Source organism: Toxorhynchites rutilus, chromosome 3 (genome assembly GCF_029784135.1).
Source record: "Toxorhynchites rutilus septentrionalis strain SRP chromosome 3, ASM2978413v1, whole genome shotgun sequence".
In the NCBI taxonomy this organism is placed as follows: Eukaryota; Metazoa; Arthropoda; class Insecta; order Diptera; family Culicidae; genus Toxorhynchites; species Toxorhynchites rutilus.
In genome coordinates this window covers 260,155,897-260,173,368 of record NC_073746.1, presented here as the reverse complement: position 1 = coordinate 260,173,368, position 17,472 = coordinate 260,155,897, and the positions used below count along the sequence as shown (strand labels likewise).

The following is a 17,472-nucleotide window of genomic DNA, read 5'->3' as shown; positions in this document are numbered from 1 at the left end:
CCGCACTACCTAGCTCGGAACATGGCAGTTCAGTATAGTTGTATTGGTGAACACGAGTGCGAACCCGTGAAACATCTCAATGCGAATCCAACAGCTTTGGGTTGAACCTAGTGCGAAACTAGGTTAAAACTGAGTGAATAAAAAACTTTTTGACAGCAGTTAGGTTTTGGAATTGGGGTTGAAACTGAACAAAAACGAATTTTCCATGAGTGATCTAATGCTTGTTTTAGAATGATCGAATTTATCAGGTGCGAAATTGGTTATTGCGAAATGTTTTCGCTAAAGTCATTCACATTGAATTACGAAAACATGCGAATCTGTCAAACTATCGTCCTTACAACGAAAACAATCTGTACCAGATTGGTGGAACAAACTCATATTTCTCACAAATGTGAGTTCAAGTATGTCTCGAATTTGATAGATTTCAATTTTAGAAAGTTCAGTATAATATAAATAGAAATTCGGAAAATTATTTATTATCCTGCAGCAAGCTTGAATATTGCTTACATCGTTCCATCGATGTCTTCTGATCGAAATTCTTTATATCTTGTCGCACCTATCTTGATTGTCTTGTTCTAACTTTCGGATGTGGGCAGAGGCACACAGCAAAAGCTTGGGAGGTTCTATCTGTTCTCGCTCTTTCGCAAGAGATCCCGCGCTTCGTTCTGATTCGAAATGAAATTCGCGTAAATTTGTCTTCATTGTGAAGGATTGAAAAGCAAGCTTAATATATTGTATTTCATTTTGCAACAATATTCAGCTAGAAGTAAAATTCTTTTGGCATTTTGTAAACAAAATCACTAAAATGATACTTCAGTGTATGGTTTTGTATTGCTCCAATCTGGAAACCCTGTCGAGGCAACTGTCAACCTAGGTAGTGCGGACTGAATCAAAACGGCTGTCAAAAAAGATCCAATTGAAATGTCAAAAGAGATCCAACGATCAGGAGTGTTATTTTTCTTATGATAATCAACACTATAAAAAAGGTATTGTTATCAAATGCAAAAATAATTAAACTTATAAAATGAACGAACTTCATTTTTCCGTCAATTGTTTAATTGGCCATTGCATCTCTGAAAGAGAATCTCATATTGCAAGGTATCAGAACTTGACCGAATATCAACAAACTACAAATAACGCTTAGTTCACTCCAACATGCTCCGCCAACGGATTGGATGATAGTTTTTGCTGTACAAGGACAGCACACCAGTTCGATTAAAGACAGAGTGTACGCAACAGCAGCAAATTTGAAGCAGAATTTAAGAAGAAATTTAAGTGCTTGTATAATTTCATGTATATTTCTATAGTATTAAGTAAAATACAATGTACATAGTTATAGTAGTTTAAGTGTGTGTTGTATTTTGTCTCCGATGAAACGAGTCCCTCAATCTGCTACAGTGATGTGAATTTCCATGCGAATGGAAAATCCCCGCTGCATCACTGCAATGAAGGCAGTCTGCATCGCGCCCACGGGGGGATTTTGGGTTCTCACGTTGGGCAATCCGCATAAAGGCTGCTTTGGTATCTCGCAGCGGGATTAAGTAGCAGTTTTCACAGTCCACTGCATTAAGACGCTATCAAAATAATCTTGAAAATGTGTATGAAAGGTTTGCTACACTTTTGGTTTCCAATAATTCAAACATCGTACTTACTCCACTGATACGCGAATCCTTATTCGGAACTAGTTTGTCGTCTCCGCAAAAATCAACCCAGTGCGTCTGTAAATACGTTTCCGAAGCTATAAGAGCTAACGCGAACATTTTCACTCGTATTCGGGCAGCCTTTCACTGAGCAACGCATTTTTAATGTCCACTTTCCCTGATATAATTTTTCTCCGAACGAAATAAAAACAAACGAAGTCACAGTCACGTAAATGTTTACTCCTGTGATTTGAAAACATTCGATGAAAAGTGGAAAGAAGAGTTGCCAGATGATTTTTAAAAAAAGGCTGTAAACATATGAGAAAGTCTGTTAAAAATGTGGAAATGTCTGTAAAAGCGTGCGAATCTGTAGAAATCTCTTTTAATGTTAATTTTTCCAGATTCATTGATACTTTGTACATCGCGATGCACGCTAGATTGTCTTTTGTATATTATTGTATATTTTGTATATGTACATCTTTTATATATACAGCCATTCCATGCCAAACCGATATAGTGGTTCTCAGATTTCAATGAAAAGTGGTAGTTTTGTTCTTTATTGCAAAACATTAAACCCTTTTTTTTCGTTAGGGTGACCATTTCCATTTTAGGGTGGTCCGAAAAATCATTTTTCCCCAGTTTTACCCAAAACTGACTTTTTTCAAAAAATCATAACTTTTGAATCATTGAACCGATTTAGATTATCGACATATCTAATTGAAGCCAATGAGCTAGCTTTTCATTAAAATATAATATATTGAAATTGTAAGGAAAAAAAGGATTTTGTTTTTGTACTTATCGATTGTATTTTTTTATTATTTTGAACTAGAGGGCGCTATATTTTTTTTATACTTTTCTTGAAAGCTTGTTATACATAACATATCTCGATTTCAGAGATGCTTTTTTTTCGTTATTGAGATATGATTTTTTAAAGTTAACCGGTGGTCCGAAAAATCATTTTTCCTCTTGAGAACCACTTTATTGGCATGAAATGGCTGAAAGACATGTAATGCGACACGTTTAATTGGGCATTTTTACCTTTAATTGGACGTTTTTGTAAACATCAAGTTCGGGGCCTAAATTATGGTCCCAAATTGAAAGTCCCAACCAGGCGTCGACACTGTATCACTCTCATCGCCAATGTCTAATTACAAGTCAAAATAGCCTCCAATGCGACACTGAGTGGTGCCTCGGCATGTCGCATTAAATGTGAATAACTGTATATACACATACTAGCTCACCCGGCGAACTTCGTCCCGGGTCAGCTAGTAAATGTAGTATATGTCATATCATTATTGTTTTGATATGAATTCTATAGAACGAATTTCGAAACTTTTCCTCATCATAACATTGTTCTGTGGGCAGAATACCACAAATACAATAAAATGAAGACAGCTCAAAAAGGACCTTTCCTTCATCGGATTTGCGGATAAGCAACACATTTAGCCTTCCATTTTTATTCATATAGATAGATAAAAGATATAGGAATGCGTTGTATTGCCTGAAAATCCAGTTCCACTTTCGAACAAAGATCACCTTCGCTAGCGCAAATATTGAATGGACTAAACGCGCTTATCATGATGTAATTTTCGGTCATATGAGAATTCATTTTTCCGAATTTTCCTACATTCCTTCTGAGTTTTCCGGAAACTTTCCGATTTTGCTCTCCACTATATTGATCTACGGGAAGAGACGAATACAACAAAATAAAGAAGTCTAAAATCGGATCATCCCTTCTTCGAGGCTTGCTTACGAACAGATTTGGCCTTTCATTTTCATTTATATAGATAGATATAGGCTAACAGTGCGAGGTTGAAGGGATGCTCAAGGACTGGGATAAAACTCCGTGGGTTTCCATTTTCGCTCGGCTGTAGTCAATCTTAATATTACTCAAAAATGTGTGCTCCGCCGCAGTGCTACCCCTGTACGGAGTACTGCGCCGAAAAGTATGCACATCGCGCTGGTGTGATCGAAGAGCAGTATGAATTTCATGTCGTCTAAAGACGACGCTCGTACACACAGCTCGTCACGTGGTTGTCGTCAATAGACGACGCCCGTAACGAAAGGGTTAAGGCTTTGAGAATCAACTCACTGTCGTTTGCTCAAAGGATACCCCTCTAGGAGAGTCATTTTTTAGGAAATTAGCGACGCACATGTTGCACCGTACGTTTGCTAAAAAATTATTCGCTTGGCGGCGGCAGCGCTAATTCGGTTTACTTGGTTTGTCGTCGGCTGTTCTTGATATTCTCGGTAAATTACAATCTGTTAAGTTTTACCAATCTCATCGATAGTTCTCATAAGTTCTCGACTCTGTTCCCTCACTGTCATGAAATTTTGAAGTATAGTATAGATACATTTAATGCAATTTTTCATTCATCGTGAAGAATCGTAGTGTCTGTTTCGCCTGCAATGATTTCAGGGCAAATGAAATAATGAAAAACACTGACGTATACAATTTATTGTTACCGAACAAAACACCAACAGAATGCAAAAGATATTGAAGTACTGTCATCGGCCACTGAGCGATACTATGCTCACGACATCACTGCAATGCGACCTATTTTGCGCACGTAATCACTGTGGTGATACCGGCAGTTAGGCTCTAGTTTGCGCACATAACGACTGTGGTTACGCCGGGCGACAAAGTGTTTATGAATTACTCAAAAAATAGGTCTAACGTCATGTGTATTCATATAAACTAAATATAAAAACTTTTTATGTATTAAAACTATGGGTAAATGTAATACGATGAGTCAAATATCTTTGATGTGATAAATAGAGTCTCTCATTTTTCAAAAACCTGTGAAATATTGTTGTATCCAAAAAGTCTGCAACAAAAATAAAAAGTATTTTACAGATATGTCTGTAAATTTACTAACATATCTATTAATCTGGCATCTCTGGTGGTCTGAGAATTTATTGCAAGAAATCGCTTGAAAAAATCCATAAATTTGCTTGAAAATGAAGTGGATTGAGTCCGCACCACTTAGGTTCCGAGCATTATTTTGGAAAATCAAAAAATGAAGACTATGAAAATGGAAAACCTGCTGCTTTTGCTTTTGTAGTATTGGAATCATAATCCAATTTGGATTCTGATTTTAAAAATATTATTCATATAGACGACATTAAGCTTGCGTGTGCTTTCATTGGGAGGCGAAAAAAATGTGAGTTTTCAGGTGGAATGAACATGCTTTTAAAATAAAAACTATGAATAAAAATTTACTTCTACGTATCAAATATGTATTTTATTTGATGACATCAGAAACTTTTTTTTCCAAATTGCAAAAACATATTAAACGAAAACTATGTCTGATGATGATTTTATATTATGATGGTAATTATTTGTGGAGCAAAAGGAAATGCATCGACGAATGGTTAGGTTAGTGTTAGGACTACATGTGTTAGGTGAACATGAAGTAGAAATTTTCATGCAGACTTTTATAATTTTACACTACACTTGGTCCATCTGATCTGATAGAGATTAGTTTACCTCCCAAGCACTAATATCGCCACTGTACATTTATCGCAAATATAAACAAATCAGACTGTATAACGCACACCAACAAACCTCCTCATTCGTGATCCCGAAAACGTTCTTTTATTACAGAGCTTCGATTCAAAAACGAATTCGCTATTACTCATATAGATAAAATAACGTGCAGAATCACGGTATTACATTCGTAAAATCTAACAAATTTATAAATTTCGTTGATTCAAACCTATTTTCCGTTTGTTTTTTTCTCACAAGATTTAACTCAGGAAAAAATCTAACAAAAAAGTCATAACTATTGCCGTGTTCTAATTCAGAAAGTTCTTGAATTTTGTCCCTAAGAAATGTCGACCAAATAGATGCTCCTCCCGGAGTTTAATTAACATGAAGTTACATGAACGATTCAAGTTTACCGATCACTACTGATGATTTTTCGACACAAAGATAGGGATGAATAGGCACAGGTAATTTATTCTTTTCGTTGAGATTTGTCTGCTTTTTGTCTCCAAAGAATGTTAATACAGGTCTGGATACCTCGGGGCCAATTTGGAGATTGGAAGCAACGGTGTAATGCAACCATCAATGTTTCAATAATGAAGCTATTGTTTATGGACGCTACCAACAAGGCATACGACGATGGGCGCTTGCCAGTTGTCAGAAGAGAGCTAATAATCATCCATGCAAAAGTTTTTTATTATTTGAAAAAGGCTGGTTAAGCAAATCAACTCAATGTTTGTGTGTCACAAAAGTTAACGCAGAGGAAATCCTTTGTCAAATTGGCCAAGTTTAGCGAGTAGTTTATAAGACGCTAGAAAATCGACGCATTTTTAAGGGAATCATCACGAGGATGAAACACTTGAGAGCACGCACAGAGGAAAAATGCCTCTTAGAGATATACTGGGACTCAAAGATATAGAGTAAATGAAGATCATCAATTCCTTTTTCAAAAAGGCCGAGATTCGCTTATAAAAATGATATTATATATGTATCTGTATGTAGTTTGTAAATATTTTTTTTTGTTATTTTGTGTAAATCGTTACATTTAAGTTTTCCCTCTTTACGCCTTCTAATTTTTAGTATTTAGTGGATATTTATTAAAGTTTGTAACATGAATTTCCGGCTTTGACATGGTAGTTGCCTTTTGAGCCTTAATAAACGTTGCAAAAAAAAAAGGGAAATACAGGAATATTTCTCTAAAATCTGTACTGCTGATAAGTTCTGCCACTATTACTGAATGTGTTCACATCATTCACCTGGACTTATATCAGATGTATTTTCCTGCTTCTTATACTTTTCTTGGATATTTCTCCCACCAGTGGAGTTATTGCATCACACAACTTTTTTTTAAAATTTGATTTGAGTTTGCAAAAAAAAAACATTGACTGATGAAAAAGCGTATATTTTACTCATCTTATCACTTGGGGCCTGTTCAAAAACCCCGTCCACAACTTCAGGGGGGAAATTAAGAGTTACGAAAAAATACACGCTTGTCCACGATGGGGGAGGAGGGGGATTGGATATTGTCCACGTGGATACGATGAATATTTTTATTTTCAAGAATTTTCGTACTTTCCGCCCACTCTGGATACTCTTTATTCATGAAGAAAAAGGGTTGAGCTGCCTGAGAGTGTCAAACAACCATATTTTTTCATATGGCAGAACTTTTTCCCTAAAATGTGTGTTCTGAAAGCCACCCAAGTGAACTGAGAGCAATAAATTTATTTCCATTGGTAGGAGAGGATTATGCATGCCAGGATGAAGACAATCGAAGAATGTTAAGACGCGTCCACATTACGCCGAGCGGCCTTGGACGCTCAGTAAAGTCGACTAAATGTGGATGTACCGCCCGGGCTTGCCGATTTGCCGAAAACCGACTCGAAACAAACCGAAACTAACCCGAAACAAGTGGGTCCTGTTCGAGAAAGTCGAACCAAAACAAAACGAAGCAAATTAGCGTTGACCACATTGTGCTTCGTGTGGTCGTGACGGCTTCGTACATCCGATGGGGCTTCGGTTTCGTGCACCCGATGTGGCGTCCACATTACATAACGAACCGAATATGCCGCCTGGTACAGGCCGATCGGTATCATTCGGCATAATGTGGACGCGCCTTTAGAATTTTGTAATACACCCGACAAAAAATTAAAGAAACAAAGTGCAAATTCCAAAAATTCTAGGGCGAATCCTCGATTCTATAAATCGAATCGAGGATTCGATTAAATCACAAGCAAAATCTCATATTTCGTGAATCGAGATAATCTTGTACCGAGTTCGAACTTCATGTGTTGCGATTGCATATATTTAGACGTTTCTGAAATGTTTCTCAAGGAAAAATATCAGGGACGCAAACCAAAACATCTAATTCTCTGAAAGTATGCGACAAACAAACCAAACTCGAAATATTCTGAAAGCTGCACCGATAGCTATCACTCGCTCGATGCTATCGAATTGCTCGGTATCTGTAATCGTAAAATATGGCTACAAGCAAAATTCTTATCGCCTCGATTTATATATTAGGGCCCATAGAGTTCCCTCTAATTCGACATACCGAAGTATTACTTTGTGCCGCGTTAGAGGCGATTATGACCTGTAATTGGACATATCAACAAAGACTGCACAATGCGAAAAATAAGTTAAAACAGGAAAATTATTGAAAATCTAACAAATAATCATCGGAAAAGTATGCCAAATTCATACTCTAGGTTAAAAACTCCCAAAGACCTATCGCGTGGTAGAAACTTATACAAAGATATTTATTGAAATGTCCAAATAGAGACGAAAATGTCGAATTATTCGTGTCGCATTACAGGTCTGTCGAATTAGCTAGATGTCGTAACTTACTGTATATGAAATGGATAGATATTGAAGTGAAATATGGTTTATTCATTACTACATAAATATAAAACAGCTTCTACGATTCCGACCTCAAATGTTCCGGCAATTCTTGCAGTTCCACTTTGGTCACTTTCAGAGCTATCCCCTCCGGCAGATTACGTTCAACGTATTCGAGAAACGTGTCCAACGTGGATCCGGTGAGTTTATGAAAGTGCATAAAACGGTAGTAGTTTCTGATTTCATACTGAACTCGATGCTTCTTGTAAATGTGCACTGATTTCAGAAGTGTTAGACGATCTTTAACCGCCTTTCGGAGGGCCCAGCTAAAAGAATTTTGCATGAGAAAATTAAACGTTGAATGAAATTGCTTGAAACAACTTACTGCTTCCCCACTTCGATGTCTAAATGCTCGGCAGCAGTTTTTGCGAAATAAGCATAGCTTTTCATAACGGCCGGATCAATACCTTTCATCTGGAGTTCGACCCGACTATATAATTTATCTGGATTTCCACTTTCGGCCGCACCAGAACTAATCACTGTTCTTTTTTCGGTGAAGAAAAACCTCGCGTTATTGAACCATAAAGGAGCCGGCGACAATCCTCTATACAGGTTAAGCGCCTATAAATATAATATTAGTGTCTCCCAGTTTACGATATTCCGTTGTACCTTCAACATTTTATGTTATGATAAAATTGGATTTATGAAAATTATTGGGTAACTTCTATGTACTACGTGAAAATATGAAAACAAAATAAAGTTACTGTTTGACACAACGGAAGCGATGTTTAAGATAATCACAAAATATGCGATGTTATATGAGATCTTTGCAGTGGCGTACATACCATGATGGGGCAGTAGGTGAATAATCCGATAAAATGCACTGATAGTTTTAACTCCTGCGGGGATAGAGCAAATTTTGCGAGTAATTTGTCCTTACAACAAGCTTTTAAATCGTAGAGGCGCACTTAAACCACGCCAACAAATGAGTTCAACATTACATTGGATCGACCTAGGAAGCCAAGGCAATGATACCGGGCTATCAGGGAATCAACAGTGAGAAAGACCATAATGTCCATAAACAAACTTTGAATTTGACAGATAAATGAGGCGTTACTAGTAAAACAATGACGAGTTACTGATAAAACAAGTACTAATATTATTAAGCAAGGCGCAAATTGAGAAGCGTATAGCGCTCGTAAACGAACACGAGACCACCAACACGATTCATACGTGCCACAAACGTAGCGTGGTGGAGCCGCATATTCAGTCGCAGTTTGGTGTAAATAACGTGCCACTCGCATACAATGTCTGATTCACACATTATTTACCAACACAATCACCCGACCGGTACGACCAGCACGAGAAACTGTGGTTCAGCCACAGTGTCACGCGAGTCGTGTCTGACGAGCGCTCCACAATCTCGCGTCATCTGGCCAATTTGCGCCGTTCTATTTGTTTTCATCAACCACAAAAACAGGCGCTATATCGCGGCAAGATACTCGCGCTATACGCGTCTCAACTTGCGCCTGGCCTTAGTCCGATGTAAGATTATTATGCAATGCAAAATATTAACTTCTAGACTTGTGACTTGTAACTTGTAACTAATACTATGAGGCTGATTATGCAACAGGGACCAGATTAGAAGGCACGAAGTTAGTTTTCAAATTTGAATGAAAATTTTCACTTTATGATATTTAATTGAAACACTTACTTCTGACTTTTATGTTACCATTTGTCTATACATTTCCAACATAGTTACTGGCACTTTTCATTACAATATAAAGTTTTCTCCAAAAACAATTTCACACAAGTTTTTTTTTCATCGCCTGAAAAAAAGTGTTTTTTATTTAAATAGAATACTAATTTGGTACGGAAAAGTTAATTTTCATTCATAATTTCAATTTTAAAAACGTTTTCTTTTCGTCTAAAAATCAATTATTGCCGAATGCTCAATGCCGTCAACGCGGATGGCATACGTTATAGGAAACCATGAAGATTTCCATAAATTATGAAAGAATTCAAGGCTGCGTTTTTCGTTATTTGTTACTTATGGTTTGTCTGAAGTTACTGAGAGAGTGAGAGTGAGTCCAAGAACCGTATTCTCAGCATCACAAAATTTTGTGTACGGCACTCTCATGTAACTTTTAAAATGGTTCAATGTCACATTCACGTCAACTCACGGGAACGAAGCTTAAAATTGTTCAATGAATTGTTTTTAAAAGGAATCGCTACTTTTACTACTAGCAGTTAATCTTCTTCTTCTTAAATGGCTCTAACGTTCCTAGAGGAACTTCGCCGTCTCAACGTAGTATTACTTGCGTCATTTTTATTAGTACTTAGTTGAGATTTCTATGCCGAATAACACGCCTTGAATGTATTCTGAGTGGTAAGCTGTAGAATACGCGTGACCACAGTGCAAGTCGGAGAAAATTTCTTTGACGAAAAATTCTCCCGACCAGAACGGGAATCGAACCCGAACCCCCGGCATGATAATGTGTGACGCTAACCACTCGACCACGGGAGCACCTAACTAGCAGTTAATAATAACTCTGAATAACTAATAAAAAGGTTGTTCCGTGACTTAATTTTGAAGCTGAAAATTCGAAACGGAAAATACAGCAAACAGGAAATCATTCGTTGAATTATACTGAAACGATAATAGCAGCCGAAAGAAGCAATAACTCAAAATGCCCAAAGTACGACTTCGTGTTGTTATGATTGCTTTGACAATACGGACATTTCAGGTGTCAGAGGAATGTGACGTCCAAAATAACAGTAAAGAACTTAAAATCCGAATCTGTACATTAGACATTTTGTGATTAAAAGTGATTATCAGTGATTAAAAGATGAGGGGTTAGATATTTGAGCGCTTCTTTTTGCAATACATTGATTGAAAAGTAATAGTGTGCATCCATTAATTTGTTTACGCGAGAAATGTCTTCAAAATGAAGGCGTATCTTCACATCTTGCATCTCTGCATCAAACCAACAGGGATCTACAGGATTTTTTTTTATTCATACTGATTTTTCAAACTTTTTGTAACCAGAAATCTGTAGTTACAGGTTACAGATTTTTTTTGGGTTTCATACAGAATTTACAGCTTTTTTAAAGTAACGTTCCAATATTAGTAATGGCTTGATGACAATAATTTGATGTCTAAATGTATTTTTCCCATCTCACCAATTTTAATCATATAGCGTTTGAATCAGTCCGAATGAGAGTTATTTTAGCATTCATAAATAGCGTGGGTACATGTATTTTTAAAACTTTTTTTTAAATATTTTTTTTTATAGTTAAATTATTTAAATTTAATTATAAAAAGAAAAGTAGAGATTTCGCGGATGTTTCCTTTTAAATCTTCACTGAAGGTAATGAAAACAAAATGCCGTGAAATTTTTAGTTACATTTGAACTGAAAAGAACAGATATAACAGAATTCCTTCGAAGTTTTTTTTTGCACATCAATTGAATGATGACTTAATATTCCTCCGAATAGAATATTAGAAATGCCTTATTGACACAATGAACACCGCGATGGTTCATGGGGACTGACAATGAATTTTCCGTCTGGTTCGCGACAGTCTCGTAGAACCGCCCAGCTGCAGCACATCCCACAGAAAGCCGTACTCCGACAGATGCACGTTCATGGCAAATGCTTACCGAATTAGTTTGGATGAATATGCTACTTTGATCGGCTATAATAGCGATTATGTTGAAACTGAATTGCGATCTAATATGAATATATTCATGAATTGTCAACGCACCTAATATGACTTTTGCCATACTCATATACGATTTATTACAGATATATAAAAAAAGCAAATGTTGCAAAATATTTTCGTAAAATGTTTATTATGGCCTCACGAATCGCCATTTTTATATATGAGTATTTATATTTGTAGAAATAATAATTATTCAATTTACTTGTGTTGTGAGTGGAATATAAATGTTTAAAATGGCACAGATTGATGTTTAGTGAAAACTGATCCGATGTGGGTTCGAACTCCGGTCGTCTGGATAATCATCCACCAGCTATCTCGCGCGGCTATCTGAAATTTAATTCAACAGCGGTTAGAACTCATACATATGATTCGATATGATATAACCTAATACATTCTATGCAGTAGGATTAGTCATTCCTGGTTGCCGATTTTATTATTTAAAAAAAGAATCTTTGATTTCCCTATTATAGTAACCAAATATATAATATCATTGAACTGGAATAATAAAAAATAAATGAATATCAATGAATCTATCTCAATTTTAAATTATTTTTATCACAATTTCCACTATATAATTTGTTTTCTCAATCATATCCAACCAAATTCTGATTACTATTATAATGAATAAAATAAATCAATCTGGCAATCTGCAAGCGATGCGATGCAATGTGCCAAATTCGATGTGGTATATGTCTAAGATTGGCGTTCAATGGCGTAGTTCACTTCGTTTTGCTGCATATTTCATTAGAAGAGATGTTTGCCGTTGTAACTTTCATCGAACATCCGCAATTTCGAGTGCTGATATTCAGAAGTCAATTTTTGTAAATCATTTGTCATTGTTGAAGCATTTCATTGACATTTCAATATGATGTAATGTGTTCTTTATTAGGATCTAATATGATTTACTGTTTCATGATTTTCTTCAGCATGCAACACGATTTACTGCAGTACTGAATCGAATTAAATTATACGCTTATACGACACACAAACTGCATCAGCGTAATATACGCATTTGATGCGGACTAAATATATATTTATGACAATGTACATCATAAAACTGATGTTTATTATATCGAATTGCGACTTAATTTGATAATGATATATAAAATCGAGTTTTTACATTTTATGCGATTTCAAATATACACGATACATACTTTGATTGATATTATATGCGATTATGATTTATTCTGATATCTTGTAAGACTTAGCACGTGCAAAATTATACGATTTAATGTTTGCTGGACACGTGTCCAGCAGCAGAGCTTTCTAGCCGAACTTGATGCAAATCTCCGGCGAGATATTTTCCTCCAGGCAGCGGTGCACGAATGGTCGCACGCTGCGCCTAGCGGTCACGTTTAGTGCGATGCTTGTGGTCATTGGTGGCCAGCTTCTTGGTGGCTTCGATTAAATCGGAAAGTTCCTCGTTAAGAAAGCCGTCTTCGTGAGAGCGGCCACTCTCCAGGATGAGTGCGATGGTTTCCCTTGGAGCCATTATTACGTCAATATGGGAACTCTGTAGCATTCCGACGAATTTTCGGATCGATGGTATCATGGCGTTGTTACTTTGAACAAGGGAAACCAAATCCCCCGAGGGAACAAGCCTGTGCAGTAGGGCCCAAGTGCTAAGAGCGTAACTCTAAGTGGCAGCATCGCATTGGATTCCCTCGAAGCTCTTCGTCAGTGACAACAAGTCCCCAATATCATCCTAACCAAGGAAATTGAGTAAACCCAAAGCTATAGAGCACTTTGCCTAGACGTCGTGCGAGGCGGCGGTATTCTGTGCCATCGCCAACAGAACAGGCTTCAGCATTTTGTACATTTTATAACATTTATCGATCGATTGTCGGTACTGGGGACCCTTACCGGCAAAAACTATTGCCAGAAACGCGAAGTTTTGCAAACCCCCACGACGGGAAACTACCGCAATGTATTGAATTATATTATCCAGGTTGAGACTTCAAAGTTGGTTTCTTTTATCTGAAAACAGAAATTCATGGAATGTTATGAAACCATGAACATGAAACCAATAAAACCAAAAAAACAGCAAACTCGAGAAGATCAAATATATACGTTCCTCAAAACGTTCTTCCTCCTTTCGAGGATAGTATCTTAACATCATCCAAAACATTTCCAAACCTGATTTCCAAGTCAGTTGTTGCATATTTAATTTCTTTGGACAGCCGTTCGGAATCGGCAGTGAGTTTTGGCTCACCGAGTTGATATCACCAATACAGAGGGCAATGTTGGATGATTCGAATCGTGTTGATGAATACTCCTCGCACATTGTCTGCAGGTTGTGCGCCTCATCTTGAATGATTATTGTGTTCGAAAACCTAGTAACTAAATTCAAACATTTCAAATAAGAATATAATCTTTTATAGAAAATAATAAACTTACCTTACGGCCATATTGCGGAATGTTTACTAACGTTTACTTTCGGGCATGAATGTCAGGTGCACAGATTGATCCGTGTTGCTCAATATTCTTAACATGTCTCAGGCCTAAAATTCATTGAATAATTTCGTTAGGGTTGATAAAATATAAAAAATGACAAACTTAGCTGAACAATTTAAATAGAAAATAATTTTTACACAGATTTTTACTAATTTAAAAATGAATGGATAAAAATTACAATGAAAAGATCTGGCATATCTTTTGGCAGTTTTATTTGCCACTTGCCACTTTGTTTGCCACTCTTCAGTTATCAACAGTGGCAAATAACGCCGAACATCAAAAATACAAAAAAAAATTACTGAAATATTTAACGTACCTCAGTACATGGTTTGACAAATTGGTCTGAAAACCTTTAAGCAAACAAGTACTAAATATTTGCTCGTCGTGTTTGTAGAGTACAGAATAGGGTGATGAAATAATAATAATAACAACAATAAAGAAACATGAGAATCATGCCATGAGAACTATAGACCAATCACATGTAAGGAAAAGATGAGCCAGGCTATAAAAGCGCGAGCGACTCCGCGCAGCGGGCATTCTTACAACGGACGTGATACGAGCAACATCTAACAAGGAACACCAGCAGCAGTGGAGCAGCGAACAAGGAAGCTAACTCGAGCAGCCAATATCGAGCTGGGTGTCGCATCGGTCTGCTTCAATAGCAGCAGCAGCAACAGCAGAAGGAGCATCGGACACTGAAGCTAATCCGAGGAACCATCAAACTGGGCGAACAGCAGGAGCAACAGCAGCAGCGGACATGGTAGTTAAGCCGAACAATCAACAATCGAGCTGTGCCTCGCATCGCATTGGACTGCAGTAACATCACGAGCTAAACATTGTCGGCACTCTCTCTCCGCTGATAGCGCGAGGACGCGCTTCCATTGAGCTGGGAGAGTGTCACAGTGTGGAACACAACCAATGCCGCATTACGTGATTAGCACCCACGTACTAGCCGGCTTCATAAAAGAGTATATAGAGTTTTCCTCGCTGTAACAAGTAAAGAACTTCCCGGGATGAGGCTTCATGTTTGAAGCCCATCTATCGATCGCAATGGACGATTATATTGGCGGTCGCGACAGTGTTTAGCATCAAATATATTTGACCAATACACGTTGATCAAATTTTATCTCTGAAAAATAGTCAAATATTTGACTTCGGCCTAACAGTGTATGAGCACTCTAATACCAGGGACAGACATACAGCTGTACTTGCGTTGTACGTGTACAGCGTTGTACAGATACCATCGTACCATGACAGACATACTTTGGTTGTACATTGTACCGTATGTCAAACTAACAATCAGATATTTTTTCCAATTTCCACCACATATTTCAATGAAAAAGGTTTTTATTTAGTGTCTAAACTATCAAACACAACAAACAAGTTTCCAATCTGAGTTATTAACTTAAGAGAAAGTCAATGAAAAGAACGTTTATCAAGTGATTTGATTCTGCTTGTTCATGCTACCCACCACTAACCGTCTATGGCGCTGTGCACAGTACAACTGTAGCCATGTACAGCGGTAAAACAGGTCGGTACAGGTACAGCGATTGTACCGAGTTGCATGCATGGTTCTAGCGCTGTACATGGTGACAGACATACAATTTTCGAAGTACAACGCAAGTACAGCTGTATGTCTGTCATAAGTATAATACCAGGGACAGACATACAGCTGTACTTGCGTTGTACGTGTACAGCGTTGTACAGGTACCATCGTAGCATGACAGACATACTTTGGTTGTACATTGCACCGCATGTCAAATTGACAATCAGAAATTCGACCAATTTTCACCTCATGTTTCAATGAAAAAGTTTTTTATTTAGCGTCTGAACTATCAAACACAACAAACAAGTTTCCAATCTGAGTTATTAACTCAAGCGAAAGTTAATGAAGATAATATTTACCAAGTGTTTTGATTCAGTTTGTTCATGCTACCCACCACTAACCGTTTGTGGCGCTGCGCACCGTACAACTGTAGTCATGTACAACGGTGAAACAGGTCGGTACAGATACAGCGATTGTACCGAGTTGCTTGCATGGTTCTAGCGCTGTACATGGTGACAGACATACATTTTTCGAAGTACAGCTGTATGTCTGTCATAAGTATAACCAACGTCATAAAGCAAATCTAAAACATCGAATTTTTTATTCATACCGCTGACATCCCTATCGAGTTTTGACAGTTAAGAACATGAAAGAATTTGTGAAAAATGTTATGACAGCCGCAAACCTACAAAACGGGCCAATTGTATTTTCGAGAGGTTTTGCAGCAATAAGAAACATTGAGTGATTGGTTTAAATAAGTATTTTTATTGCCGAAACTAATTTCATCGATTTTACTAAAAGTGATTTGGGTGTCAGTTGCAGTAACCGGAACCGGTGAAATTGATTTAGTCTGTGTCTGTTGTGTTCTAGTTGAATCGCATGCATTGAAGTAGCTAAAGCGTTTACGGAGAGTGAATGTGTTCTTAGTTTCTTATTGGATCTGCATTTGGCTGAAGGAATTTGGTGGAGTCCAATGAGAATACCATGGGACAAACGATCAGTAACTCTGGTAAGCGCCCTCTTGTTTTTCTTGATTCTGCAATTATCTGGAACTTTTAACAATCCTCTCTGAAAGTGGCAACATTCTAACTGTGTCCTTACATAACAGCGTTTGGGAGGATGTTGAGGAATGTAAACAATAATTTTAAGGTGCAAGGAATTCTGATTGGAGTAAACATTGTCGGTCAATGCCCTTCTTCTGAATGTAGCGCAAATGGGAGATTGTGTTTCTCTATCATAATTTTAGGTGCAGTATGTGAAATAAGGGTTAATGGGTATTTTTCTATGATGTATATAATATTTAAAATTCGTATTGAATTATCTATTTTTCGCATTTGCGTATTTTTAGTTTCATTTGCAACATCTCTTCTGAAGGCAATCAGTATTAATAAATCTGTACTGTTCATTTACTGTAGAAATGTATTCTAATGATTATGTTGAGTTTCGGATTTATCTTTTACCAAGTTCTTCACCAATGGCTTGGTCAGAACCAGCTAGCTGCCATTACGATGATATTGAGGTAACGGATTTGGATGTTCATCTCATAAATTTCCCCTATAAATTTTTCTTCACCTCAGAAGAGCTATCCGCCGACTTCGCATACTTGAAATATTCAAAAAAGAATTAGACTACTTTTTTAAAATAGCCAAAATTGTTTTCTTGATTTTTTGCAAAAAATTATCACTCAAAAACTATAACACCCAAAAAATTCGAGTCAAAGGATGAAATGTAGAAAACTATTTAAATTTTCATAAAAAAATAACAAAATGTTGAAAAAAAATTTCGC

The 17,472-nt window shown here is 37.0% G+C and overlaps 2 protein-coding genes, 1 long non-coding RNA gene and 1 pseudogene across 3 annotated transcripts in view; 1 reads left to right on the top strand and 3 right to left on the bottom strand.

Moving 5' to 3' along the window:
* Positions 1-1,276: 1,276 nt before the first annotated feature.
* On the bottom strand, positions 1,277-2,277 carry LOC129779084 (uncharacterized). Its single transcript, XR_008743563.1, has 2 exons — positions 1,653-2,277; positions 1,277-1,587 (listed from the first exon to the last, which is right to left on the bottom strand). It is a non-coding gene; the product is annotated as an uncharacterized LOC129779084 (long non-coding RNA).
* A 5,715-nt stretch (positions 2,278-7,992) lies between these two features.
* On the bottom strand, positions 7,993-8,761 carry LOC129778161 (28S ribosomal protein S10, mitochondrial). Its single transcript, XM_055784894.1, has 3 exons — positions 8,632-8,761; positions 8,348-8,583; positions 7,993-8,288 (listed from the first exon to the last, which is right to left on the bottom strand). The coding sequence occupies exons 1-3, from the start codon at positions 8,638-8,640 to the stop codon at positions 8,042-8,044; spliced, it is 492 nt and encodes a 163-aa protein (XP_055640869.1). The 5' UTR covers positions 8,641-8,761; the 3' UTR covers positions 7,993-8,041.
* A 2,742-nt stretch (positions 8,762-11,503) lies between these two features.
* On the bottom strand, positions 11,504-14,094 carry LOC129774167 (uncharacterized; annotated as a pseudogene).
* Positions 14,095-16,218: 2,124 nt separating this feature from the next.
* The window catches only part of LOC129778136 (protein neuralized), an 88,036-nt gene continuing 86,782 nt past the window's right edge, over positions 16,219-17,472 (top strand). Inside the window, exon 1 of the mRNA XM_055784867.1 lies at positions 16,219-16,695. Coding sequence (XP_055640842.1) covers positions 16,671-16,695 — 25 coding nt within the window. The 5' untranslated portion in view covers positions 16,219-16,670. The remainder of the gene's footprint in view (positions 16,696-17,472) is intronic.